At 59.2% G+C, this 26,849-nt stretch overlaps 1 protein-coding gene across 3 annotated transcripts; it reads left to right on the forward strand.

Moving 5' to 3' along the window:
* Window positions 1–665: 665 nt before the first annotated feature.
* On the forward strand, window positions 666–25,684 carry NR5A1 (nuclear receptor subfamily 5 group A member 1). 3 transcript variants are annotated; one of them, XM_043917916.1, is made up of 8 exons: window positions 666–875; window positions 1,827–1,981; window positions 4,854–4,970; window positions 5,121–5,262; window positions 7,401–8,026; window positions 15,136–15,255; window positions 17,122–17,269; window positions 23,954–25,684. In XM_043917916.1, exons 3-8 carry the CDS (start codon window positions 4,869–4,871, stop codon window positions 24,199–24,201), a joined length of 1,386 nt encoding a protein of 461 aa, XP_043773851.1. In that variant the 5' UTR covers window positions 666–875; window positions 1,827–1,981; window positions 4,854–4,868; the 3' UTR covers window positions 24,202–25,684. The 3 variants fall into 3 exon arrangements, with proteins under 3 accessions (XP_043773851.1, XP_043773850.1, XP_043773852.1); XM_043917915.1 differs by lacking the exon at window positions 1,827–1,981 and having other exon boundaries at window positions 668–875; XM_043917917.1 differs by lacking the exons at window positions 666–875; window positions 1,827–1,981 and adding an exon at window positions 3,335–3,452.
* Window positions 25,685–26,849: the final 1,165 nt, after the last annotated feature.

Raw genomic sequence — 26,849 nt, forward strand, 5'->3', positions numbered from 1 at the left:
CACTGGCCCTGCAGGCAGTCTCAGCCCAACCTCAACTTCCCCAGCTGTTGAGCGGGAGCGTCAGCAGCCCTCTGTGGATGGTGACATTTAGAGAAGCCGACGTGGAATAAATTGCACACATGAGAGGTGTTCGGTCAGCTCACCTGCTTGCCTTTCATCCCCCTCTTCCTTTCTTCATCTTCTGAAAGAGTAAAAAGACCAGGCCAAAGCAGCAGGGCCAGCTGGTCGAGTCACCCGTGACCCTGCCTCCACGCCAGCCCGACCTGACTCCCCTCACGTGTCTGGGCCAGGCCGGACCCCACTGGGCCAGGCCCCAGGGAGGTAGCCATTCGAGGGGAGAGAGGCCGGGCTGCAGGCCGGGTGGGGGAGCTGCCCATAAATCACGGCCCACTCCCACCCAGTCGCTAACAAGCGGGGCTGCCTACCCGCCTACGTGGGGTCCCTGCCTCTGCGCTGCCACAGCGGCCTGGAACAGCCAGCTGGCCAAGGCCTCCAGAGTGCCTTGGCCTCCGCCCCCATCCGCGGCCCCGAGATAGATAGGAGTATTTTTTTTTTTTTCTTTTAGGAGAAGAAAAAAAAAAAAAATAGACCTAAATGAAGAGAAACACCAACAAAGAAGGAGAGAGGCCTGCAGAGTCACGTGGGGGCAGAGACCAATTGGGCCTCCGGTGGCCCCCCCACCCAGGGCGGGGAGGAGGAGGAGGAGGACGGACGGACAGGGCCAGCCTACTGTCCGCCCGCCGCCCGCCGTGGCGTAAAGGAGTTCCCGTGTGCCCACGGTCACCACCGCCCCACCTGGGCCACTGGAGCTTCCCCTTGGACCCCCGGTGCCCACTGGCCACCTTCATCCAGCGTGCGAGCTCGCCTTCCGCTCCGTAAGTGAGGGCCTGGGCCCAGGCCTCTAATGGCCAGCCTCCCTCCTCAGTGCCTCCCGGCGGCCTGGGCTGGCCACTGCCTGCTCCACTGAGTGACCGGTGCCCGCTATTCTGGGCAGGAAAGGGGCCAGGGATCTCCCCAGACCTGCCCTCCTACCATGCTACCCCTTCTTTTCCCTGGCTGGCTGTCGGGAGGAGCTAGGCCTACGGGGACAGGCCCTACGGGGGTCTGTGTGTGTCCTGCTGTCTCCGGGTGGCCGGGTGTTCACAGGACTGCACTGGCCCAAACCTCGTAGCCTGAATGCACATCCGTGGTCCCTGGGTCTGTCTTTGGGTCTCTGCGTCTCCCTGCCTGCAACTCTGTGCTGTCTCTGCGGATGTCTCTGAGTCTCTGTGTGGATTCAGTCCTCTGTCTCTAGTATCCATCTGTCAGTCCGGGTTCTGTGGCTGGGCCAGGTCTGAGTTTGCTTCCCTGGGTAGGTGGGTGAGGGGCTGTGATTCCCTATATGTTGAGCTAGAACCTGGGACTGTGAGGAGTGGGTGCAATGAAGCTGGAGGGTCAATCCAAGGGCTCCCAGCCAGTGACAGTGGAACCTCTGGGAGAGGGGATCTAAATGGAAGGGGAAGGAGAGAACTGGCTCGGAGCCCAGGTCCCACCCCACCCGGGTCCCTAGCCCAGACTTGTGCTTACACCGCCTGAGTCCTCCTCAACAAGGTCTAGGACACCCCGGTGGGCTCCATCCCAGAGAAGCTGACTGGGGATTCCCCAGCCCAGCCCTCCCCCTCAATCCCCTTCCCTCTCCGCTGCTCCTGGTTGCCACTTTCTGAGGGCCCCTCCCTGACCGTTGAGTGGCAGTGGCCCCCACCCCCCAGCTCCTGCAGACTTCTCAGGGGTTTGGGGTAACGGGTGGAGGGGTCTGCACTAACTGTCTTTCCTCCCTCCTCACCAAGACTGGTCCATGGACTCCCACGGAAACCACAGAATCTCTTCTGTAGGGCTGGCCTTTTCCATTTTATATACGGAGAAATTGAGGCTCAGAGAAGCAAAGTGACCTGTCTGAGCTTGCCTCACAAGTCGGCCGCAGCGTCTGCCCTTCATCAGCCGGGTGAGCGAGACGGGAGGTGGTCTGCGTGGGATCTTGAGGCCTCTGCGCGCAAGATCAAGGCGCCAGCTCCAGCTAAAGCCAGAGGCCTCGGGGCACGGGCCCAGACGAAGCTGACCGCAGCCGAGGGTCCGAGCCTTCAGATTTGAGCCTTTGGGCGGCCGCGAAGCTACAAATGCCTAATTGTGGTATTTCCCTGCTTGAAGATCGGGCCTTTTCGGCTTCATTGTTCACAACACTCTCTTGGACCCTAGATGCCCGAGGGGGCAGGGGCAGGATGCAAGCAGGCGCCTTCCTCTCTCGGGTCTCAATTTTTTACATTCGAAAAATGAGAGGGACTGAATAGATGCCCCCCAGCCCAGAGCAATGGCTCAGTCCTTTGGCTCGATGACCCCAGGACACTTTTGTCCCTAGGGCTGTCAGGCACTCTCTTGCCCAGCCCAAGTAAGAGCGCAGAACTGGACTGGAGGGGGATTTCTCCTGCCCCTGGGTTCTATTCTCCCAGCTCCCACGCCCTCGGTGGTTTGAGTCCTTACCAGACCTCGGAAAACTCTAAGGGTGGGATTACTACGGCTCCCATTTCCAGCCAAGCAAACCGAAGCTCAAGGAGAAGAGTTTGCTCCAGGTCTCCCAACTGGATGCTTTCAGCGATTCCGCAGTGCCAGGCATGTGTTTTCACAACACTACTTCCCTTCATCCGCAAGGCCACCCTTAAAGTCCAGTCATCACTCCCTCTTTACAGATGAGGAAACTGAAGGCTGCAGAGGGGAGATTTGCTTAAATCTCCATTGAGGAAATGTGCCTGGGCGGGGGTGGGGGTGGGGACCCAGTTTCTAGCCGTGAACCGGTGTCTTGGCCACGGTCTCCCCACGTTTGCCCTACCTGTTTCCATGCTGCAAAACGGCCAGCGCCCCCAGCGTGGCCCTCACCAAGACTAAGCAGGATTTACAAATAGGGACTCGACTCCTTTCACCGCAGGAGGGTGGCCCAAGGCTCCCGGGCGCCCAGCACCTGCTCAGATTCCCGGGCGCCCGGGCTCTGGGGGCCGGGATGCGGATGGGGGTCCGAGAGGGTGAGAGGAAAGACACGAACCCGTCTCGGTGGCGTTGGAGGGCGCGGGCCGGGCCTCCGCCCCCGAATACAGCAGGAGCCCATATAGAGCGGCCGGCCCCTGGTCCCGGCGCGGCGGGTTCGCGCTGCGCGCACTGGCAGTGCAGGGGCCCGGGTCCCAGGTGCGCCTCGGAGCGGCCCTGGAGGCGGCGGGGGCGGGGAGGCGGGGTGGGGAAGCGCCGAGGCCCCGCGCCGCCAGCCCGGAGCCCCCGCCTCCCCGCCCCCGGCCCGAGCGGCCGTCATCGCGGGCGGGCGGCGCTGCGCCCGGGTGCGGCTCATCGCCGGCGGCGGCGGCGGCGCGGCCAGGAGGTGCGGGGCTCGCGGTGGCCGGACGCGGGGCGCTGCTGCTCGCAGGAGCCGCCAGGTGGGCGCAGGGCGGGCCGCGGCCGCCGTCGCGCCCCTTTGCGCTGCCCGGATCCTTCCAGGCTCTGCGCGCTTCTCTCCTGGGGACTTCGACTCTCCGCCCGAGGTCGCTCCCCCGCCTCGGGCTCGGCCTCTCTCTCGGGGCCCGCGGGGTCTCCGTCCGAGGTCTCTGCGCCTCGCGCCCGGCTTGCAGCTCCACGCCCGGCGCCCGCTGTCCCCGCTGCGCCCTCCTCGCCTGTCTCCGCCCGACGTCCCCGTCTCGGTGGCACGGCCTCGGTCTCGTTGAAGGTGGCTGCCGCCCACGGGCTTTGTCTCTCCTGGCCTGGGGGCCCGGCAGCTCCGCGATTTCGGGCTCTCTGCCCGGTGCCGTCGTTGTCCGCCTCTGTCAGCTCGAGCGCCTGTCCGGGTCCGACTCTGCCGGGCCGCGCCTCTGAGCTCGGGGCCGGGGTCCGACCGCTTTCCGTGCGTCTTCCCGTCCCCGAACCCCTGGCCGGGCTCCTCCGTCTCTCCAGGTTTTCTCTCAGTGTTTCTGTCTCTCTGCCTGGGTATCTCCCAGGTTTCCTCTTGTCTCTCCGGTGTCTTGGTCTGTCTCTCGTCTACCACCGTGTCTCTGGCTTTGCAGCTGTCTCTCCGAGGTTTTCTCTTTGGGCCTCTGATCTCTGTCTTTTCTGCCCTCTGTGTCTCTCGTCTCTGTCTCCACTGCACTCTCTGTCTCTACCTCTATCTCGCTGTCTCTTCACCTTTCTTGTCTCCCTCAGGTTTTCTGACTCTGCATCAATGCCTCTCTGTCACTCTCGGATTTTCGTTGTCTCCTTCGCCCCCCGGGGTACTCTCTCAGTTAAGTAGCCTCGGTCGGTGTCTCTCGCTCTCTTTTCTGCCCATCTCTGGGTCTCCCAGACTCTGCCTCTGTCTCCCTCGTCCCCATCCCATCCCCAGAACGCTTGGGCCCCATTCCACCCGGGGTTCAATGACATCTCCCCGGCAGGAGAGCTCATCTCGTTTTCTCAGAATCCGGGTTTTGTTCTTAAATGAACGAATCCGGATCAAAGCGCCTTTAATCTGAGAGTCCCAGATCTGCCGCGGTGGGGGGCCTCTCAGGAGGAGCCCCTGGGAGGTTGGGAAGCGGGAGCGGCGGGAGTGCGGGGACAGGGCCAGCAAGGGCCCCGCACGCACGGGAGCTGCTCCGGACACATGTGCTGCTGTCGGCTGCTCAGGACGCTCTCTTGGGGGGCCTGCAACAGTCGTCCTTGACCACCGGAGCTGCAGTGGGGCCCAGGGGCCTGGCCCATAAGCAGGGGGCCGAGGGGCGCGCGGCCGCGGGGGCGCAGGACCCACCGCGCCGGGGCCCCCAGCACTACCAGCGGCCGTCCCGCCCTGCCATGAACCTCTCCTCCCTCCACAGGCGGACGCCGTGGGCATGGACTATTCGTACGACGAGGACCTGGACGAGCTGTGCCCCGTGTGTGGGGACAAGGTGTCCGGCTACCACTACGGGCTGCTCACATGCGAGAGCTGCAAGGTGAGCGGGCAGCTGGTCGGCAGGGGACAGGCGCGAACGGCGGCGGCGGGTGAGCCACGAGCGGGGACGCGGCGGAAAGCCCGGCTGGGAGGTGCCGGGAAGGGGAGACAGAGCCTGTCCCCCCCCTGCGCTGACTCCCCTCTCCCCCAGGGCTTCTTCAAGCGCACGGTGCAGAACAACAAGCACTACACGTGCACCGAGAGCCAGAGCTGCAAGATCGACAAGACGCAGCGCAAGCGCTGTCCCTTCTGCCGCTTCCAGAAGTGCCTGACGGTGGGGATGCGCCTGGAAGGTGCGCGTGCAGTGCCTCCTACCCCTGACCTCTGACGGCGAGGGGGCAGGGGGTGGAGATGGGAGAAGGGGTGAGGGGAGGCTACCGTAGGTCTTCTTGAAGTTTCTGAGGCCAGGCGGTTAATCCCTCACGTGAAATTAGGGCCGATCCCTATGGGGGAGGGGGTGAGAACCGATGCCCGGTTTGGCTGAAGGGATGGGGATAGGACCAGCCTGGGGGGCGATTGGGAAGTATGCAAAAGTGAACCCCAGAGAGAGCACCCTCTCCCCAGCCCTTGGGGGCAGAGCCCCACAGAGTTCCTCCCTCTGTGAGTTCTGTAACACCCCCACTGACATCCAACACCAAGCCAGAGCCAAGGTTTTCAGTACCTTTCAGTACCTTTACTGGAGTTCAAATCCCAGTGCCATCACTTACAGGCTGGGTGATGCCGGCAAGTCCCTAACCCTCTCTGAGCTGCAGACTCCCCATCTGAAGTGAAAATGAAGGTTGCTCAGTCCTGTCCGACTCTTTGTGACCCCATGGACTATACAGTTCATGGAATTCTCCAGGCCAGAATACTGGAGTATTCTCCAGGGGATCTTCCCAACCCAGGGATCCAACCCAGGTCTCCCGCATTGCAGGGGGATTCTTTACCACGAGGGATGGAACTTTTCAGTAGTATCTTCCGCCTTGAGTTAGTAAGAGAATTGTATGAAAAGCTCCTAGCATGGGGCCTGAAATGTAGAAAATGCTCAACAGGTTAGTGTTATTGTTATTCTTACTGGTGTTATTATCCACCCAGCATCACTGTGCAGCCCTCACTCACCCAGACCACTCATCTCTTCGTCCGCCCATCCAACCAGAAGGTTCACTCAGTTCACTCACTCAGCAGGTCCCTAGCCAGGCCCTAGAGAGCTGGGGAGTGGGGACCAAGTGCCCCCAGAGAACCCATCCTTGTCTCCCCACCCCCACCCCTAACTCTCCATCCAGAGGGGAAGAAAAACGCTTCAGCAGGAAAGACTCATGCTCTTTGAGGGTGGACAGTCATAGGCTTCCACCCCGCTGGCCCCAGCCGGGCTGTGCGCCGAGCAGGCAGCTGTTGGTTAAAGTTTTTAAACAATGTAGAAGGCCCCTGGTGGCTCTGAAAGCTGCTGGGCCATAAGTCCTGCCACCTAGAGGAAGGGCTCCTGATGGAAGGGGGATATCCTGTCCTGCCCCCAGGGCCCAGGGCCCCAGCTCCTGGGCCAGAGGGAGTGGAGCGGGGCTGCCCACTCCCATGGCAGGAAGACTGGCTGGGTGGGCCCCGGGATGCCCTCCTTGCTGAGAACCGGCCTCTCCCTCCTCTCCTCTCCCTTCGCCTGGAAATCAGGGTGGGGTCCTGTCTGAGCAGGGGCAGGGGCCACACTTTGGCTGCAGAGATACACCTGTTGGGTCCGGCTGGTGACACATTCTTGGCCAGGCGGAGGGACATCTGGTCAGCAAGGGAGGTCCCTTCCCCCAGCCCAGAGCCCCAGCCAGCCCTAAACTCAGCTTCAAATTTGAAGGCAGCAAGGGAAGCCTGAGTCATTTCGAAACAAGGCTTCAACAGAGTTAGGCAGACAGTCAAGAAGCAGCTGAACCCTGGGAACCCACCTGGGCATGAGGCTGACCAGAGCCCACTTCCCATCACCACCTCCCTGCCAGGCCTTGTGCTGGGCACCTGAGCCCATTGCTGGGCCCCCGGGAGTTCTCACCCTGGGTATGATAGTGCTCTGGGGTGAGAGGCCAGACATCTGGGTAAGAAGAGAGGATGCTGCCCGTGAACCCAGAACACTTTGGGTGTTCAGTAAAGCAGGAGAGAAAGGCTTTGAGACAGAAGGACTATCACAGTCAGGGTGGGGGACATGCCAAGCAGAGATGTAGAGAGGTAGTAAGGTGGAAAGGAAAGAAGACAGGGGTTTGTGAGGGATAGACAACCTGGCAAGGGAACCAGGGCCGTGAACACCAGGTTAGGGGATTGACACTTATGAATGCCAGATTAAGGGCACCAGAGGAGCCATGAGAGGTGCAGAGCTGGGGAGAGGCCCAATCAGATCTATCTGGGAGAGAGTTGTGAGTGGAGTGGTAGGGTGGGTGGCCTGGAGGGGATGAGCCTGCCCCCCCTCTGCCTCTGCCCACAGCCGTGCGCGCTGACCGCATGCGAGGTGGCCGGAACAAGTTTGGGCCCATGTACAAGCGGGACCGGGCCCTGAAGCAGCAGAAGAAGGCACAGATTCGAGCCAATGGCTTCAAGCTGGAGACAGGCCCCCCAGTGGGGGTGCCCCCACTACCCCCTCCCCCACCGGACTACATGCTGCCCCATGGCCTGCATGCATCTGAGCCCAAGGGCCTGGCCTCCGGTCCACCAGCTGGGCCGCTGGGCGACTTTGGGGCCCCAGCGTTGCCTATGGCTGTGGCCAGCGCCCACGGGCCACTGGCTGGCTACCTCTACCCTGCCTTCCCTGGCCGCGCCATCAAGTCTGAGTACCCAGAGCCCTATGCCAGCCCCCCACAGCCCGGGCCGCCCTACGGCTACCCAGAGCCCTTCTCAGGGGGGCCTGGCGTGCCCGAGCTTATCCTACAGCTGCTGCAGCTGGAGCCAGATGAGGACCAGGTACGGGCACGCATCGTGGGCTGCCTGCAGGAACCGGCCAAAGGCCGCCCCGACCAGCCTGCACCCTTCAGCCTCCTGTGCAGAATGGCTGACCAGACCTTCATCTCCATCGTGGACTGGGCACGCAGGTGCATGGTCTTCAAGGAGCTGGAGGTGAGTCCCTCCTCCCACCTGGCTGGCCGCTGGACCTGGGGTGTCCTCTCAGCTGCCTGAGTCTCAGTCTTGGCCACCTCTTGGGTGGGACTAGCATACCCACTGGCTTCAGGCTGTGTCAGGGGACAGGGAGGCCACCCTGGGGAAGCGAGTATTTCTGGTCCATCTCAGCCTGCCCTGCCCCTCTCCCACCTCCCCACTCACCCCTCCCTCTTTCTCCTTCTCTGTTTCCTGAGTCTCTATCTCATGCGGCCTCTGCTTCTTTATCTCTGCCTCTGCCTCTTTCTGTTGTCTCTTTCCCTGGTGTGCTATCTCTGTTTCCCTGTCTCTCTCTAGTCTCTTCAATCTCTGTCTCTTTCTCTCCCAGTCTGCTTCTCTCTGAACACTTCTCTTTCTGTAGGTTCTCCCAGAGGACTAGCTGAGTCCCTGGGAAGCTGCCTCTGCCTGCCCCAGCCTAGCATCAGGAAAAGAGTCCAGGCCCTCCTGTCCTCTCATTTGGAGAGGCCACCACTCCCCACTAGCCTCAGATGTCATAGAAGGGGTGTTAGTATCTCGGAGTTTGGGGTGCTTCTCCTTCCTACCTAAGGCGAACCCTCTCACTGTCCCCGCATCTCTCGTGCATGGTGGTTGGTGGCGCAGTTGTGTCCGACTCTTGCGACCCGTAGACTGTAGCCCGCCAGGCTCCTCCGTCCCTGGGATTCTCCAGGCAAGAATACCGGAATGGGTTGCCATTTCCTTCTCCAGGGGATCTTCCCGACCCAGGGGTTGAACCCAGGTCTCCTGCACTGCAGGCAGACTCTTTACCGACTGAGCTATGAGGGAAGCCCTGTGGTGGCTGGTCCTAGGTGTAAATGTGTGTGTGTGCGTGTGCGCAGGGAGAGCTAGGTGCCAGGATAAGTAGGGGATGGCAGTGCCCGCCTCTCATGTTCCAGATACTTTGGCTGCAAGGTCTTCCATCCCCCTGGATTGAGATACCTGTGGCTAAAATAAGCAGGAAAGCAGCAGGAGAAACTAAGGCCAGACACGCAACAACTTCCCACTCATCCTGCCCAGTGGTTTGAAGCGCTCAAAGGCTGAGAGCTGCCCCTCTAGTGCCCTGGCTCCCTCTGGTCAGGCTGTCCTGCCAACCTCAGCGGCCCCCCAAGTCTGGCCAAAGCCCATCCTCCCAGGCTCAGACCAAGACACGATAGGCCTTTAGTCCAGGCCTGCTGACGTTCGCTTCTCCCAGGTCTGCCCCCCGGCTGTTCTGGTGCTAGCTGTAAACAGCAGGGCCTGTGGCCTCCCTGCTGGAGCCGCTGCAGCCTTGAGCAGCATTGTCAGGCTGACGCCACGTAGGCCTGGGCTTCCTCCAGGGGCATGTGGCCGGATGGGCCGGGGGCACTGCCTGCCGGGGCTGGGCTGGACTCGGGGTGGGGGAGGGGTGAGATGAAGGCTGGGCACTGTGAACCCACCGGGCACTGTGGGGCCGGGGGCCTGGGTTGCCCTGGAGTCAAGAGTTGGCAGTGGTGGCTTCTGCTTCGGCTGTGGAGGGCCTCTGTCGTGGCTGAGGTCTGGGAATGTGCCACGTGTCTGTTGTGGGGTGGGACTTCTCACCCATGCCCCCTATCTAGGCCGCCCTCATGGACAGAACAAGAGGCAGGGCCTCAAACAGTCCGCTCTGCCTTCTACTCTTGCCTGGAGGCCCTGAGTCGGGGATGAGGGTCCTGAGACCCTTGGATTGGTTGCCAGCTTTCCCTCCAAGCCTCCCATGAGCCCCCAGTGCAGAGGGGAGGAGGAACAGAGCCTTCCTGGCCTTCCAGAACCCTGGATCCAGGGGCAGGGCACTTCCTCTGGCCGCCTTCCTGGTCTCTCAGGGGTTTTTCACGCAGGATGGGAAGGGCTTTTGTCCCAGCTTTGCTGAGTGTTTTTTCCTGCTTCTGGCTTCTCTGTGGTCCAAACCTTCCTGCTTCCCCTTCTCAGAGTCTCTGAATCAAGCCCAGGTTACCAACCTCTGTAAAGGAGACTTGCAGATAAGTACTAGCCCAGCCCTTAGAGGGCCTCTCATCAGCCATATGGAACTTCTTTCCCACTGGTCCAATGAGACCTGGGCTGATGTGTTTGCAGAGCCAGAGGTAGGGAAGCAGAAAAGTGGGGGGGAGCCGAGTGACTCTGTTCTCCCCTTTGACCCTTCATTTCTCACCTCTGGGCAGGACACATCTTAGCAGCCAGCAGAGAGGGTGCTCCTAGAGCGGGGCTGCCCTTGGCCTGTGCATGGGGACAATGAAATGAATGGGACCCAGGGGGCTGCAGGCCAGAGGAGGAGACAGACATGCACATAGATAACGCCAACACAGGGCACAGAGTGCCCAGGTCTCTGAGAGAAGTAGAAAGGGGCCAAGGGAGCCCAGTAGGAGAGCAAATGGCTCTCTCTTAGAAAGTTAGGAGAGGTTTCTTGATCTGCCCCTCTCCAGAAAGCAGCCTGAAAAGGTTAAGGGTGTTCCAGGAAATGGGAACAATATCAGGTCCAGAAGTGCAGAAAGGCATCATGTGTCAGGGAACCCCAGGCAGTACTGTGAGGCAGGGCTGGAGAGGTAAGGAGGGCGGGAAGCAGAGCTTGGACCAGGACTAGGTCCTTCGGCGGTCGGTGATGGACAGCCAGCCAGGGAAGGCCGGCTCCCACCGCAGAGCCGGAGCTCTCCCTAGAGAGACCCACTCAGTCCCCTGTGATGCTGATGACGTCTCGCTGCCCAGGGCAAGGCATGAAGTCATTGCTGAGCTGATATTGGGGGTTTCAGATGCCCTTTTGGGGTTCCCCTCCTCCATCCTGTTTCCCAGCCTCGATGTCCCTCTGTCTCTGCATGATGTCCCATCTCATGCAATCATGGTGTGCTAAATATGATGTGGCACAGAGATTAGAAACAGACTGGAAGCAAGAAGGCCTGTGTGCAGCTTCCAGATTGCCACTCATCTGCTGCGTGCCTTTGTGACTTTACTCCTCTGGGCCTCAGTTTTCCATATCTGTAAAAAGGGGGCAGTGGAAATAATCACCACCTCCTAGGGTTGTTGGAAGGGCTTAGTGAGCAGAGGGCAGGTTAAAGAATTTAGCATAGGGCGCAGTGCACAGGAAGCGTTCAGTGAGTCGGGCCTCAGCTCCCTCCCTCACCCTCTGCTGCCATCCCACTGAAGCTAACCTTGCAGCTGGCAGACAGGCCAGGACAGGAAGAAGGAGAAAAGATATATTGCGTCCGTGCTCCTCTGAGCATGCTAGGGCTCTGAGAGAAGACAGGACCCACCTTGTCCTGTGCTTCCAAAGCAGCTTTGTACCTGCAAGGTAGCAGAAACCCACCTGTACGTACTGCTCAGTGGGGGCAGGGTGTAGGCCCAGGCGGGCAGCCTCTCTGGACAGTCCCACTGAAGGACAGCTGGGAGGATGCAAGATAGCAATCAGGGAGGTGGAGGCAAGGGCCAAGAACGCCTAATGACCCATCTTGACATCAGTTCACGCTTGACGCCCAGCTCCGAGGCCCTCAATTGGCAACAGATTTAACTGCTTAGATATATGGTTTCATTTAAGTGACAGTAACTCTGTCAGTCCTGGGCTGACAAATGACAGCCCGCCAACCACTCGGCCGGGAGAGCGCCAGGGCCAGCCCATGGCTTGGCAGCCACTGGAGAATTACGGAGCCTGCTGGCCTTCGCCCGCCAGACCGATCGGGCCCCAGGGGGCTCTGGAGGGGGGCCCGCCGGGAGGGAGGTCATCTCAGCACCCATAAATACCCGGTCTCCGAGGCAGGCTGCGAAGTATCAAGGCTCCAGGAAGATTTGTGGCGGCCCGGCTGGAGGGGTGGGCCCAGCAGACAGGCCCGGCTGATGAGGGACCCCAGGGCTGCGACTGCAAATGCCCTGATTGCCAGGGTGGCAGGGCAAAGGTAGAGGACCTTTTGCTTAGGGAGAAGCCCGCGGAAGGTGGAGACCAGCCCTCTTCGGTTAAGTGAGCCTGTTCGCCACCTGCTTTCCTATGGAGAGGGACTGGCCCTGTGGTTTTCCTTTTAATGAAAAGGGGAGTGTGTGTGTGTGTGTGTGTGTGTGTGTGTGTGTGTGTGTGTGCGCGCGCTCCTCTGTGTGGGGAATGTTTGGAGTTTGGTATCCTTGTGTATCCATCTAGACAAAGTGAGAGTGAAGCGTCTGGAAGGCACAACTGCTTAGCTGGTGGGTAGGGGAACCCAGGAGAGGGGGGCAGTGTCTCTGGAATAAGTCACCTGGGAACCCTTCACGACTGACACCGCTGGGCTCATATGTTTTCTGCAACCAAAGGAGGGAGGATTTATTTTCCCATCTCTCAGGATAGGAAATCAGGGCCCGGTGTGTGGCTAAGTGGGAACCAGAAGGTACAGGGCGCAGAAGTCCAGCCTCCATAGTGCACCTCTCTGCCTGCGCCCCTTCCACCCCTGTGGCAGGGCTGCCCCCACTCCCGGGGTCTGAGGTCTGGGTACAGAGTCTGCTCCCGGGGCTCGGCCAGCCGGGTCACTGTGACCCCTTCTGCTTTCTGCCCAAAGCTCAGCCAGCTTATCTCCTAATTCTCCCCCTTATCTCATGTGCTTCCATCGCCCCACCCCCTGTTCCCTTAATTCAGGCACAAGGGTGTCTGCTCCCTAGGGCCCCAGTGGGTGGGGGGGTGGGAGGTGGGCAGAGCCCATCCCTGCACCCTCTGTCTCCATCTGGGTTGGTCAAAATGGACCAGTGTGACTCCCCGAGCAGGAGATGACGGGGAACGGGGCCTGGTCGAGGTGCTTGCGGAGCCTTGCCTCCCTCCTTGGAAGTGATGGGCAGGCTCTCGGAGGGCTGGCCACTTCCTGAGGTGAGATAAGGCGAGGTGCCCCCTGCCTGCTCCGTCTCTCCTGGCACCTCCCATGCAGGGCGACTTCTGCCTGAGCCTGGGTTCCCCCAGCCCGGGTTTTTTTGTTCAGACAGTTATGAGGCTCTAGGACAGACTTTCTGCCGGGAGAGGACGGGAGTGGTGGGTTCTTGACATGGAGGTGAGGGGAAGTAGGAGGATGGGAACGCAGAGCAGGGTAGAGACAGACCCTTGCTCTTGTTCTCAGCCGTGCGGGCTGGGGAAGGGCTGGGCAGGCGAGTCTTGGAGGAACCTGACTGTGTGTCCGGCAGCTTGCTTTTGCTCTTTGTCCACTTTTCTGTCCTCCTGTCTGTCTAAGGACTGGCCCCAGGGCCACCCCCAGGAGAAGAGCAGAGCAGAGGGGAAGGGGGGCTTCTACCCCCTTCTCCCCGCCAAGAAGAGAGCTGTTGGTCAGGTCTGGGCCAGTTCCCCACAGGCCAGGGGCTGCCTGGACTCCTCTGGCCGCCAGGTTGAGGGTAGTTCCTCTGTGCTATCTGTGTATGTCTTGAGGAACACATATTTGTTCATCAAGCAAAACTGAGCCCCCTCTTCTGGGGGGCCCAGAGAGATGAGCTGGATATCAATCCTGCCCTCGCAGACCCCACAGGTTATCAGGGAAGATATGAAGAAGAGACATGAATAGTACCATCAGATGTTGTAGTTGCCATGTCCAGAGGAGGGGAAGGCTTTCTGGGGGCGGTAGTGAACATGCCCTGAGCTCTGGGGTGGCAAGGGTGGGGCTTCCTCCATACCTAGTGGTTAAAAGCACAAATGGACCAGATAGGGCTATGTGACCTTGGGTAAGTTAGTTGACCTCTCTGAGCTCAGTGTCCTTTCTCCCTGGTGTCCGACTCTTTGTGACCCCATGGACTGCAGCCCTCCAGGCTTCTCTATACATGAAATTCTCCAGGCAAGAATACTGGAGTGGGTAGCCATTCCCTTCCCCCAGGGGATCTTCCCGACCCAGGGATTAAACTCGGGTCTCCCATATTATAGGCAGATTTCTTTAGCATCTGAGCCACCAGGGAAGCCCCCTTTTTCCATAGTACCTACCACAAACACTTGTGGAGCTGTAACACCATGACTAGATGTAGTTTGCATTCACTGCAGGGCATGGCCCGGGAAGGTGCCGGGGGAGTGCCCGTTGGGTAGACGGTGGCTGGTCCATGAGCCACAGATGCCGAGAAGGACTGGAGTCTGCACTGTGTCCTCCCAGGATGACACACTGCACCCCAGCACCGTTCTGAACCCCCAGAAGGGTTCAATTTTTGTCACCGCTGTGAGCTGTGGACCGCGAATGCTGGCCATGGCCCTGACCTGGCTCTGCTTCTCTCTGATTCATGGAGAGTCCCTTGCCTTCTCTGAGTGGCAGATTCTTCATCTGGAAATAGTTTAGGCCAGGGGTTCCCTGAGGGCCCTTCTGGCTCTGGCATCCCATGGTCCTGAGTCCCACTTGTCACTGTCACGAGGGTCCACTCCTGCCAGGCTAGAGTGTGGTGATCACCATGCTGGAAGACTGTCCCTGGCCTCACACTGAGTGCCCCTGAGTATAGCCTGGGGATTCAGAATCAGCCCTGCGTGCCCTTCTGTTCCTCCCTCCGATGTAGACCATTGCCAGCCACCTGCTCATTCCCTGGGCTGGGCTGCAGGCCAAGTGGGCCCTGCTTGAGCTTGAAGGTTCTGCCCAAGACCCAGGGGAAGCCCTCTGTTTTCCCTACATGGCTCCTTTTGGAGTGGTTGAGGCTGCTAGAGATGTGACCACAGGCCAAATGGGCACAAGGAAAAATTAACACTCATTTTCCCTTGCATTTGAAGGAATCCTTCACAAAGTGTTTCGGTGGACATTATTCGCTAACATTTACTGAGGGCTTAATATGTGCCGGACCACCTTCTAATACTTTGCCCACTTTCCAGATGAGAAAACTGGGCCTCCAGATGAGGCCCACAAAGGTGACAGAATTTGCTTAAGGTCGCACATCTTGTAAGAGGCAGAGTCATGGCCTGCAGCCAGGCCCAGCCAAGTCCAGCGTGCCTCCACTGGACCCTCTTATTATTTTGCCAGACCTGTGCCTTACCTTGATGAGGAAGACAGATGGGCAGACTGGACACAGAGGCTGGGCACCTTGCGCGGGTCACGTACGCGGCTGAGCGTCTGAACTCAGAGCTGGCGAGGGAGGGGTGGGGGGGGTCCCCAGCAGGACTGGACCCTGGACCCCGGTGTGCCTCTTCCTTGCAGGTGGCCGACCAGATGACACTGCTGCAGAACTGCTGGAGCGAGCTGCTGGTTTTTGACCACATCTACCGTCAGATTCAGCATGGCAAGGAGGGCAGCATCCTGCTGGTCACAGGGCAGGAGGTGACCGGACCCTACTGTGCCCGCCCCGCCCACCCCCCACCAACTATGCGCTTCCAGAATTCTGGCCCCAGAAGAGATCCCAGGCCTCTCTAGGGCCAGCCCTAGACACTGCTGAATATCAGCCCTTTCCCCAGCTTCATGGGATGCCCACCAGCCTGACCTCCCTCTGACCAGCCCTAGCTTTGACCTGGAGAGGAGGCAGCACCTGGGAGCCCTGCTCTGGGGGGAAGCAGCTCAGAGCTGTGGGGAGGGTCTGGAAGGCTCTGGGAGGAGGTGATGGTGGCACTGAGGAGTGAAAGAGAAAATAAGGGTTGGTCGGGTAGTGACAGGGGTGGAGGGACAGTCCCCACCTCCACACATGTGGAGGAGATGGCGTGAGCCAAGCTCAGAGAGGCAGATTAGGGCTGCTGAGCTGCCGGGGGCCTCTGGGAGGTGGGTCTAGAGGGGAGGTGCCCTGTGGGGCTGAGATGAGGTAAGAGATAAAGAAGCTGGAGGGCTGGCTGGGGGCTTGCAGGTTCTAAATCCTGAACGGATGGATGGATGGATGGACAAAGGGGCCTGGGCCCCAAAGAGCTCAGAGTCAGAATTTGGGCACTCTTAGAGTGGGGGAAATAGGGACCCCAGGATGGGAGAAGTGGTGGGGTTGGGTTGGCTCCTGAAATCAAACAGGGGGCATCAGAAGAGTCTTAAGTGGGGAAGTTCACAGCCAGGTTGTATTTGAGGAAAGGGCAGGATGGGTGGTGAAGAGGAAACGAAGGTAGCCACCCACTGCTCAGAACACTTGGGACCTGGGAGGGCATGATTCCAAGAGGGGCTGAGACAGGGTGGAGGGAAAATGGAGGGAAGGAGAAGGAAGGAAAGGGAGGCTGATGCTCAGGGTCTAGCCTATGGAGGGAGCATCACTCCTGGTGTGTGTGTGTGGAGGTGGGTGGCGAGGATACAGGAGGAGTGGGTTTCACAGGTGCTTGGCGTGGGCGTAGGGTGGGGATCGGACACTAAGGCCCTGCCCCCAGCCCCTACCTCCAACCCAGGCCCTTAGTCTTCATCCTCTGTCCTCACCTGAGTGTCTCAGGCCATCCACCACCAGCAGAAAGCTGGTCGTAAGCGGGTAAATTGGAGGCCACCTGTGAGTGCACATGAAGGGAGTGTGAGGCATGAGTGCTCACAGGTGGGTGGACGTCTCTGAGGCCGTGGGAGTGTGCGTGCGTGTGCCTGCACCTGTATCTTATTGTGCAGATATCTCCACACACATAAGCGGGTGGATGTCGAGGTTTGCCCGTCACCATGTCAGTGGGAACATATACGTGGACGTGTGGATGTGTGTGTGTTACCCTGAGATGTGACCATACAAGCGGGGTGTGTGTTTTCACATCCTGAAGTGGGTGGACGACCCTGCGAGTGTGTCCCTGCATGCGTGTGAACGTGAGCTGAGGTGTGGCCGCGTCCCCCGTCCAGGTGTCCACGTGTGGGCCCCGGGGGGCACTCATGGGGCTGCATCCACGTGTTTCCAGGCAGAGCTGCCCTGCCCCCGCCCCCACACCCGGCACGAGGTGGCACTCACTGCAGATGCCACACACCACACAGAAGCTTTCTGTGCCATGGGATCTGGCGGCCGCTCTGTGTGCGTGAAGGACCCTTCAGCGCTCCCTCTGCGCTCACCTGCCCGGGGTCAGCTCTGCTGTGTGGGGCCCCTCGGCTCCGTGCAGGGAGCAGAGCCGGGAGCCTGGGAGGGATGGGGGGGTCTGAGAAGAAGCCTCCCCACCCAGCTCCGCCCCGAGGCGGGGCACCCCTGCCCCCAGCCTCCGCGCCGTGCCTCCCCTGCACGCCCCGCCCTCGCGTCGCTGACCCTGCCCTGTGCCCGCCCAGGTGGAGCTGACCACGGTGGCCGCCCAGGCTGGCTCCCTGCTGCACAGCCTGGTGCTCCGGGCGCAGGAGCTGGTGCTGCAGCTGCATGCCCTGCAGCTGGATCGCCAGGAGTTCGTCTGCCTCAAGTTCCTCATTCTCTTCAGCCTGGGTGAGTGGGCTGAGCGAGGCCTGGCCTGGGGGGTCAGGTGGATGGCAGGCAGTGGGGTGGAGGCGGGGCTGGCAAGGAGACCCCAAGGTGGGGCGGTTCTCTGATGGGCGTCCTGGGAGAGGCCAGGACCCCTCCCTTCGTGAATAAATCTGTGAGGGGACCTGGTCCAGGGCCTGCTTCGTCTCTGGGCCTGAGTTTCTCTGTGTGGGAGGACAGAGGGCCAGGATGAGGTCTAAGACTTGCCCTTAATGGAATAAGGACCTCTCCTGAGAATTTGGTAAATTCTTGGCTGAAAGCCTTAGGGAAGTGCCCAGGCCACCCCCAGAAAATGCCCATGTGATTTCAGGAGCTTCTGACACCTGGTTCCCATCCTGAGGTTCCCTGCTTTTCCTAATTCCCTGCACCAAGGGTGTCTTTGAGGCCCAGACCCCTTTGCCCATTCATTCATTCCTTCATTCACTCACTCAAAAAACAAAAAACAAAAAAACCCAAATCCTTGTCTTCAAGGGAAGATGAGACAATAAGCCTAATATGATTAGTAAACTATACAAATTAATGAAATGATTAGTAAAATGTGTCACCTGGAAGACTGTGGTAAGTACCAAGAAGGAAAAAAAATGCCGGGCAGGGGCAGAGTGCAGCCCAGCCCACCAGTTCTCCCAGCTCCACAGGTGTCTGGTGTCTGCCTCCTTGTGCCCTCCTGATCCTGGCCCAGCCCGTGCCACTCCCGTCTCCACCTCCTTCTGGGCTCTCATCAGGTCGGCCTCCCTCTGTCCTTCCTCACCCAGCATGCCATGTCCAGTGCCCTGCCTGTGCCCAGCGATGCTGTGCCCCGGCTCTCAGGCAGCTCCCAGTCTGGGAGAGGCCTTCGCCCAGCACCATCAGGCCTGAGACAGAGAGATGGGGAACCCAGGATGGGGAGCAAGGGATCTGCCTGGAAGGCTTCCTGGAAGAGGGACATCTGAGCAGGGTCTTGGAGGATGAGTAGGAGTTTGCTGGGGGAATGCATCTTTTAGCAGAGGTATAGATGGGATGGAAGGTTGGAACGGAGGGAAGTGAATGTCTTGTCACCTGGAGGGAGGGCAGGATGGAGACGTTGTCTTTGTGGGAAATGACATCATAGTCACAGTCTGGCAAGTGTGTGCCTGCCCAAGAGTTGGGGCAGTGGGGAAGCAGAGGGTAAGATAAAGGCTGGGAGTGGGGTGATTAGTGGAGTATTGACTGGGGGAAGCCCTGTTCTTAGGCTGTGGTCATGGGACTGGGTGCCTAGGCTGGATCTCCTGACCCTGGCACAACAGGTTGGTAGCTGGAGGCGGCTTGTCTGCAAGGCTGCAGGGCTTGGTAGGAGACAACCATGGTGGAGGGTGGGGGCAGGATCTTGCCTCTAGCAGAATGCAAGTTAGGGAATGAAGTGAATGAATGAACAAGTCTCTCTCCATCTTTATCTCACACTCTGCCTTGTCTTTGGGGGGAGTGACCTGGGTCATGACTGTGACCCTCCAGGTGGGGTCCAGAATGTTGGGGCTGTGAGGGGAGAAGTCCTGTGACCCAGGCTTTTCTGAGCTCCTGGGTGCACAGTGAGAGGAAGCCAGGGGAGCCATAGAGGCTGTTGGCTGACAGGTTCCAGGTTAGGAGAGGAGTCTGAGCAGTCCAGGGTGAGCAGAGCTGGGCCAAAGAGGAAAAAGCAACGACAGCTGGGATTTTGGGGAAATCAGCCTGGAGAAGGGCCCTCTGCACTGGGCCTTGCTGAACGAGCAGGAGTATTCTGGGAGAAACAAAGCAAGCAGCAGCAAGGGCGTTCCAGACCGAAGGAATAGCTGGTGCAGAGGGATGGGGAGAATCCTGGCAGCTCGGGTGTGGCTGTGGGGCAGGGAGAGGGTGAAGAGGAGGCTGGAGAGGTGGGCAGGGGCCGAGCTGTGCAAGGCCTTGAAGGCCAGGCCAGTACCTTGAACCTTCCCTCGGGAAGGATCTGCAGCAGGGAGAATCATGGTCGAGTTTGCATTTTGGAAAGGTCCTTCTGACTGCAGCGTGGGAAAAGGATGCCCGTGGCAGCCCAGAGCCCTGCCAGAGGTGGGACGTGGGGCTAGGAGAAGCGGATACATCTGGGCAAGATGAGGGGCAAGATTTGCCCTGAGTCTGGAAGGTGGGAGGGGGCTACTCCCAAGATCCCACCCAGACTGCCAGACTGGGGTCCCCAAGGGGACTGGGGCCCAAGAGAGGGGTGGCCCATCACCCTTCAGCTGGCGTGCTGAGCATCGCCCCAGGCAGCACCTCCCTGGGCTGCTCAGCTTGAACCCGTGTGATAACTGTCCCCCAACCCCGGCCACCCCGCCCTCCGCCAAGCCGCCCCTTCTCGCCTGCCTCCACAGAAGGGTGCCATTTGGCGTCTAAATAGCCGGCTCAGGCAGGCGCGAAGGCAGGTAAGGAGGTTTAATTAAAATTAGTGCCTCTCTCCTGGCAATCACGGTGTTTATGAAGATGGGCCCGGCTGGCATTGTTCTGCAGAGGACTTAATCGAAGCTTAATGGATTGACCTAACATTCGATTTCCTGACTTGCATTGAGGCGGCGGCAGCAGCATTCCCTTAAGCGTTTGCAATTTACCCACTGCTCGCGCCAACAAAAGGCGGCCTGAATAGCAGCCCCACTCGAGGGGCCATTGTGCGCGGGGGCGCCTGCCTGAGTCACCGCTATTGGGACAACATTCTTTATGCCTCGCTGGAATGAAAGGATTATTCAAATATTCAATTAAACCGTGAAAAGGGGGCTTTTCTGAGAACCTGGGGGCCCCCGGCTCCTCGGAGCTAGCGGGCTGCTCTCGGAGGTGGGGGTGCTATCTCTCAGCTCCCCCATCCACCCACCCGCCCCCGGGACTGCTGAGCAGGCCCATCTCCAACCTTCAGCGGCTCAGGGCCCACAGCTGGGCAGCAGATGAGGTCCGGTTCTTAGGTGCCTTGAGATGCAGAGTTGAATTTGCCCCCATTGTGCAGATGATGGGGACCTGAGGCTCAGATTGGGGAAGAGACTTGCCCCCAGTCACCCAGCCGGTGAGCTGGGATTTGAGCCCCCGACACAGGAGGGGACACCTTCAGGATTATGTGACTCCTGCTCCTGTGTCTAAGGGAGGAAGGGTGTGTTGTCCCAAGGGATGTAGGCTCTGTCACATGGTCATCCCAGAGAATCTTCACAGCAGTCCCTTTAGAGGGGGCTAGGAGAAGGGGCATGACTTGATCATGCTCCCCTCCAAGGGGGAGTCCAGAAGTCTCCCTGGGGAAACTAAGGACCCCATGTTAGGTGGTCCTTGGACCGGACTCCTGGGCTGGATGGAACATGAGGTCATCATGTCATCTAATCCCCCAGGAACCCATGTCCAGGCCCGACCCCGCCCCTGCTTACCCATAGTGCTTTGGAGCCAGAGAGATCTGGGTTCGAGTCCCGGCTCTGGTATCCACTGTGTGCTCCAGGCACGCTCCACTGTCCTTAACGCCTGCGTGAAGGACACCCTTTCCTGCCTGCCTTCCTGTCTGCAGGGATTAACTGATGGAGGTGGGCGGGGAAGGTGCGGCTGGTGCTGGGAAGACGACTTTCCTGTCTTGCACTGTGGTGGCTGGGGTTCAATTAGAGACCGTGCATCCCTCCCCCAGCCCTGCAGCCCACCTTGGGGGGCAGTGGGGGTCTCCAGCCCGCTGAGAGCTGCCAGGAGGGGTGTGTCCCTGAAAGCTGTCCTTGTCTGCACCTCCCCACCCTGTACTTCGCCCTGCTGTCCCCGTCACACTGCTGCTGGGAACAGTAAATCCTGGTAAAGCCGAGGCTCTGGTCCTCCCCAGCCCCCTCCCACTCCTGACTCTACTGCAGCATCTTGGCCAGTCCTTCCCGCACCCTCCCCTGTTCCTCTGGGCCCCTCTCCTTCTGTGTGGCCTTGAGCTGGTCACTACCCTTCTCTGGACCCCCAGCCTTCTATTGTAAATTGTCAGAAGACAAACTGGAGAATTGCCCAACCCAGGGGATGGTAGGGATTGAAGGTAGATGGGACTGGAAAGAGATTGGGAAATGGATGGGACCAGGAGGCACCTCTTACCCCCAGGGAGGCTAGTTAGGTAGGGAGACTTCCCACGACATTTGACTGCATCTGGAGAGGACCAGGCTAGGGAACAGAGCTGTTATGTACAGTTGGACAGGTTGTTTAACTGAACAAGGGCACCTAGACAGGGGAAAAGTAGAGGCTGAAATCCAGCCTGCATGCCCCTCACCAAGCTGTCTTTCTGTGGGTAAGGGGTACCTTCTGTATAACTGGCACAAAGATGCCTCATGGGCTCATGGTAATTCTGGGGAGGCCAGGAAGAATATGACCCTGGCTCACTCAGTGTATAAGGGGAGGAGGATATCATGGGGGAAAGATTGGAGCGGGGGAGTGCCCAGATCCTGCCATACGCCCGAGGTCCAGCTCGGATTTCCCTAAATCCGACTTTGGACAACACAGGCCTCGATGGGCATGCTGGGGGCGGCTGGGGATCAGGGTTGCCAGGAGCCTCCAGCCCTCCTGGCGCAGTGGGTGTTAAGAGGGATTAGAAGGGCCAAGGGCTGCGCATGCTGGGCTCCAGACTCCCCCGCAGCGGCAGGGCTGTGAGCGGTGGGAGCCAAGGGGAAGTGGATGGACGACTGTTTTCTGAACCACCGGCCGCCACATCCCAGGCCAGATGGGGCTAGGAATCAGGGATGCGGACAGGGTCTGTGGGTTCCTGCTGACTGGTAGACCCTAGGCAGAGCACCAGCTGAAGATGCTGCCCAGGAGCTGAGGAGGGCTCCTGTGACAGGAAACTGGCCCTCTATGGGCACCCCGGGGGCCAGGCACCTGTGCAGCTCCCCCCCGCCCCCCACACCTGAGCTTCCCCTGCTGCAAGGTGGGAGTGGCCCCTTTCGTAGAGGAGGAAGGCCTTCAGGTCAGGGCATGGGTCACCGATTCTAAGTGGTGGGGCTGGGATTTCAACCACCATACATTTCACACTGAAGACACTTAATTTTTGTCTCCTCACTGGACCTCTGGGCAGAGGATGCATTGACCACACTCCTTTGTTCCTGGTCCACACAGAGCTACCCGGCCACCCACCTCTCCCTCCCATTGGCAACTGTCCCTTTATATTTCGTCCCTGTTCTCACACAATGTCTGTGTTTTGTGTGCGAGCATTTTTTATTGTTTTGGTTTTTGTTGTTGTTTTTGGCTGCACTGGACAGCATGTGGGCTCTTAGTTCCCCAACCAGGGATCGAACTCATGCCTCTGCGTTGGGAGCTCAGGGTCTTAACCACTGGGCCACCAGGGAAGTGCTTTGCAAGCATTTTTAATTTATGTAGATGACTTTTGGGCTTCCCCAGTGGCTCAGCAGTAAAGAATCTACCTGCCAATGCAGGAGACATGGGTTTGACCCCTGGGTCAGGAAGATCCCTTGGAGAAGGATATGGCAACCCAGTCCAGTATTCTTGCCTGGAAAGTCCCGCGGACCGAGGACCCTGGTGGACTACAGTCCGTGGGGTCACAAAAGAATCAGACACGACTTGGTGACTAAACAACAACAGCAAAGATGGTGTTCCCTTATAGATCTCACTCTGAATCTCCCCTTTTTGTTTTTATTCTGTTTCCCCCCCACCGCCCCACTCAGCCCCTTTAAAGGATTTGTCCCTTTGCTCAGCGCTGTGTCTGCTGCATCACTTCTGTCTACTGCACAGGGCTCCTGGGGGTGTAGCCCCCACCCGGCCATCCAGGCTACCTCCCCATCACTGTAAATACTGTTGCAGTGAACATCCAAGGCCCCCTCCCCATGGCCCCTTGAGAGAATTTCCTTGGGCTGCTGGGGCCTCTTGATTGGTCAGAAGGTGGATCAAAAGAATGCCTGCCTCTCTCTGGAATGAGTAGTGGACGGGACCCCTCCAATCACAGAGCCAACTCTAGGGACGGTGCTGACGGGCGACAGTGATGATGGTGGTCGGGTGGTGATGCGGATGGTCACTACCCTGGAGACGATGGCAACAGGATGGTTTTGACCATGGGGGATGGTGTTGGTCATGGACATGGGGAGAGTAGGAGTAACAATGACACTAACCCAGGGAACCTTAGGAAAGTGCCAGACACTTGTTCCTCTGAGCACTTTCTGGACTCTCACAACCATCTGGTGAAGTAGATGCTACTGTCACTCCGCTTTGCCAGTGAAGAAACCGAGAGGTTCAAAAGCAGGCCTGAGGCTGTGCCAGGGGAGGCTGGCGATGGTCTCGGTGATGGTGACGGTGGGCGCGATGACAATGGCGGCAGCGGTGGGGACAGGTGCTTGTAGCTCGGTGGCCGGCGGTGGCCCAGTGTGTGATAACCACAGGGGTGTCAGCGGCGGTGACATTCAACCAAGGTGTCGAAGGTGATGGCGACCCTGGGGGTGGCAGGAACGACTGCGGTTTGGTAGGTGACGGCGGCAGGGACCGTGTGGGTGAAAACCAGGGATGCTGGTGCTGGTGACCGATGCTGGTGCCCATGTCTGCCAACCGCGGGCATGGCGCCCTGGCGGCGACGGGGAGACCGTGGTTTGCGGTTGATGGTGGCAGTGCCCATGTCTCTGGTGATGGCAGAGACGCTGGTGTGGGTGGAGCCAGCGATGGGGTCAGTGGCGTGACGGGACTGGTGACCAGCTCCTCCCTCTGCAGATGTGAAGTTCTTGAACAACCACAGCCTGGTGAAGGACGCTCAGGAGAAGGCCAACGCCGCCCTGCTCGACTACACTCTGTGCCACTACCCGCACTGCGGGGACAAGTTCCAGCAGCTGCTGCTGTGCCTGGTGGAGGTGCGGGCGCTGAGCATGCAGGCCAAGGAGTACCTGTACCACAAACACCTGGGCAACGAGATGCCCCGGAACAACCTGCTCATCGAGATGCTGCAGGCCAAGCAGACTTGAACTCAGGCCGGTGCGGGGGAAAGGGGGACCGGGCTGGGGCCAGGGGAGGGGTCGCAGCACCCCCGCGGCCTCCAGGTGGTTCATTTTTATTACGCTGACCCAGGACCCCACCACGAAGGCCGCTGCCCCTCAGCTCTCTGAAGCCCTGTGCTTGGGAAGGTGGGTGAGGGTGAGCAGGGCCTGGCTGAGGGCGGGTGGTCCCCGCTCACCGCTGGCACTTGCCTGCCACTCAGAGTGCCCCAAGGAGTTGGCTGCTAGCCACCTCTTCCCTCCCCCTGCTCCCAGCTGTCTGCCCTGGAGTCTGGATCCCAGGCCCAGGGAAGAGGTTTGGATTCCCTGGTGGGCCTCAACGTCCCTTGAGTCAGAAGTCATCCCTTCGTCCTCTCCTGGGAGCAGAGGCAGAGAGGGGTCGAGTGGACATCAGCGGGCGAGAGAGGAGAGGGTCTCCAGACCCCCTCCTGGAGATCAGGAGGGAAGCCCTCTGTTTTGTAAACTAAGGATAACAGAGTTTGCAAACTTAGGCAAGGGACTGTTGGGCCCTGGAGGACACTGGGAGACTGGTTAGGACAAAAAGACCTCCCGCAACCCTCTGCCCCATCTGATGTCTGCAGGGGAGAACTTTGACACGTTGTTATCTGAAAAGCATTTTGCTACAATAATCTTTCTAACCCTCTCCCGCCAGAGGAGAAGTTTGGTTTGGCACAATCGGCATTCTAGCCCTGCTCACAGTTGGCCCTCCTGGCTGGTATTTATCTGCAAGGCTGTAGTCAAGAAGTTTTTTTGTTTTGTTATTTGATTTTAATTTAGATGCTCCTTGAAAGGTATGTATGTGGAGGGGCAGGGGACAGATCTGAGGACTGAGACTGGGAGGGGGGGGACTAGCACCAAGGACAGCCCGTGGTTTCTCTCCATACCGAGTACCCCGGGGGTGGTGCTAGGTCATTATTCCTGAGCCCCCACTCCAATCCAGAGAAAAGCCTGTCCCCCACCCCACTAGGTGAATAGCAATGTGGCCTGCGGGGAGCTCAGAGTCTCTGTGGGTGGGAATCAGGGTGATCTTGCGGGGAGAGTGTACGGGGCTTCAGATCAGGGACATTGCTGATGAACCGTTTTTCACTGGCCCTATCCCGTTGGGTTCCTTGCTGCACACCTTTGAAGCTGGACCTCAACCCCTCTCCTACGTCCTGAAAGACCCTCTCCCGGGCCAGGCACCAGGGAGAGGCCTCAGTGTCCTCTGTCTCCAGACCGGGCGTCCACGGTCTGTCCTGCTTTCATGATGCTGTTGCAGCTTGTGCTGAGCTTGCCCAGTTGCAGATCGCTGGGCATCCCTGCCCCTGCCTTCCAGCACCCTGTCTCAGTCCCCGCCCCTCTCTCCTGAAACATGTGCCCCTGGCCAGGCTGGAGACCCCCCAGCCCCCAAATGAGAAGTGCCCTTAAGAACCCCCAACCCTCGCAGCCCTGGAATAAATTTTGCAATTAGTTTGCAGCTACTTCTGCCTATTTACATTCTGGGGCCAAAGCAGAGCCTCCCAAGTAGGCCTGGGTTATCTAGGGCAGGGGCGTGCTGCAAATGGGATGAAGGCGATACCTAGGGAACCTTTGGTTCAAAACTTGGGGGAGGCAAGATGGGGTCTGGGGGCTGGGGAGGGGGATACCAGGCACTACTGGGGCCCCCCCTCATCCCTGGGTCCCTGATAACCCTGGAAGAGGCTTGGGCTTTCTGGGGCCTCAGCCTCGGTTCCACCCTGGTGTGCATCTCAGCTGCCATCCTGGGCAGAAGGGAACAGTCATTTAGTGAGCATCTACTGTGTGCCATCCGTCATTTCACTGTTCCTCCGGGAGCCCCGTGAGGCAGGGGTTATAACCCAGAAGAGGGCAAGGGACTTTAGTCGGCCACCTGCTGGGGTCCACCTGCCTTCAGGGCACTGACCCTTTCTTCTCTGTCTGCCGGCAGCCACCCACAGGCCCTGGGCCTGGCCCCTCTCACTGATTCCCCAACTTCCCCTCCAACCCCAGCCACCTGGTGGCAGCAGTGAGCAGGGCCCACTCAGGACTGCTCCCTCCCATCTGCTCCAAGTGCCCTTCCAGGACTTCACCTGCCTTGTCCATTGGTCTGGTCCCATCCGCTCTTCGCAGTCACTGTGGTAGGTGGCAGCCCCAGATTACAGACGAGGAAACTAAAATGAGTTGTCCTATCCAAGGTCACACACTGAGAAAGGCCAACCCCAGATGCAAGCTTTCATCCTTGACCCACCTTGACCAACCTAATTTACTCCCAGAGTCACTCCTGCTCCACCCATGCCTCTGGACAGATTAGGAAAAGGTATTTCTTTTAGGGCGAGGCAGCCTCAGGCAGGCAGACACCTTGGCAGTAGCACCTTCAGATGCCCTGAAGTAGATACCCTGGTTCCTGCCCCTGGGGAATGTTCAGTCTTGTAGGGGAGACTGTCTTAATCAGATTGTAATCTGATGTGATACATCGTGTAACTGCACAAGATAAGAAAGTGATTGATTCTGCTCCTGGGCGGACAGGAAGTCTTCACAGCAGAGATGTCCTCCAAACTGGGTTTTGAAGGATGTCCAGGGGTTCGCCAGCTCGACAAGAGGTGGAGGCAGTCCTGGCAGAGGGAACAGTGTGAACATAAGGA

This window comes from Cervus elaphus, chromosome 11 (genome assembly GCF_910594005.1).
Source record: "Cervus elaphus chromosome 11, mCerEla1.1, whole genome shotgun sequence".
Lineage (NCBI taxonomy): Eukaryota > Metazoa > Chordata > Mammalia > Artiodactyla > Cervidae > Cervus > Cervus elaphus.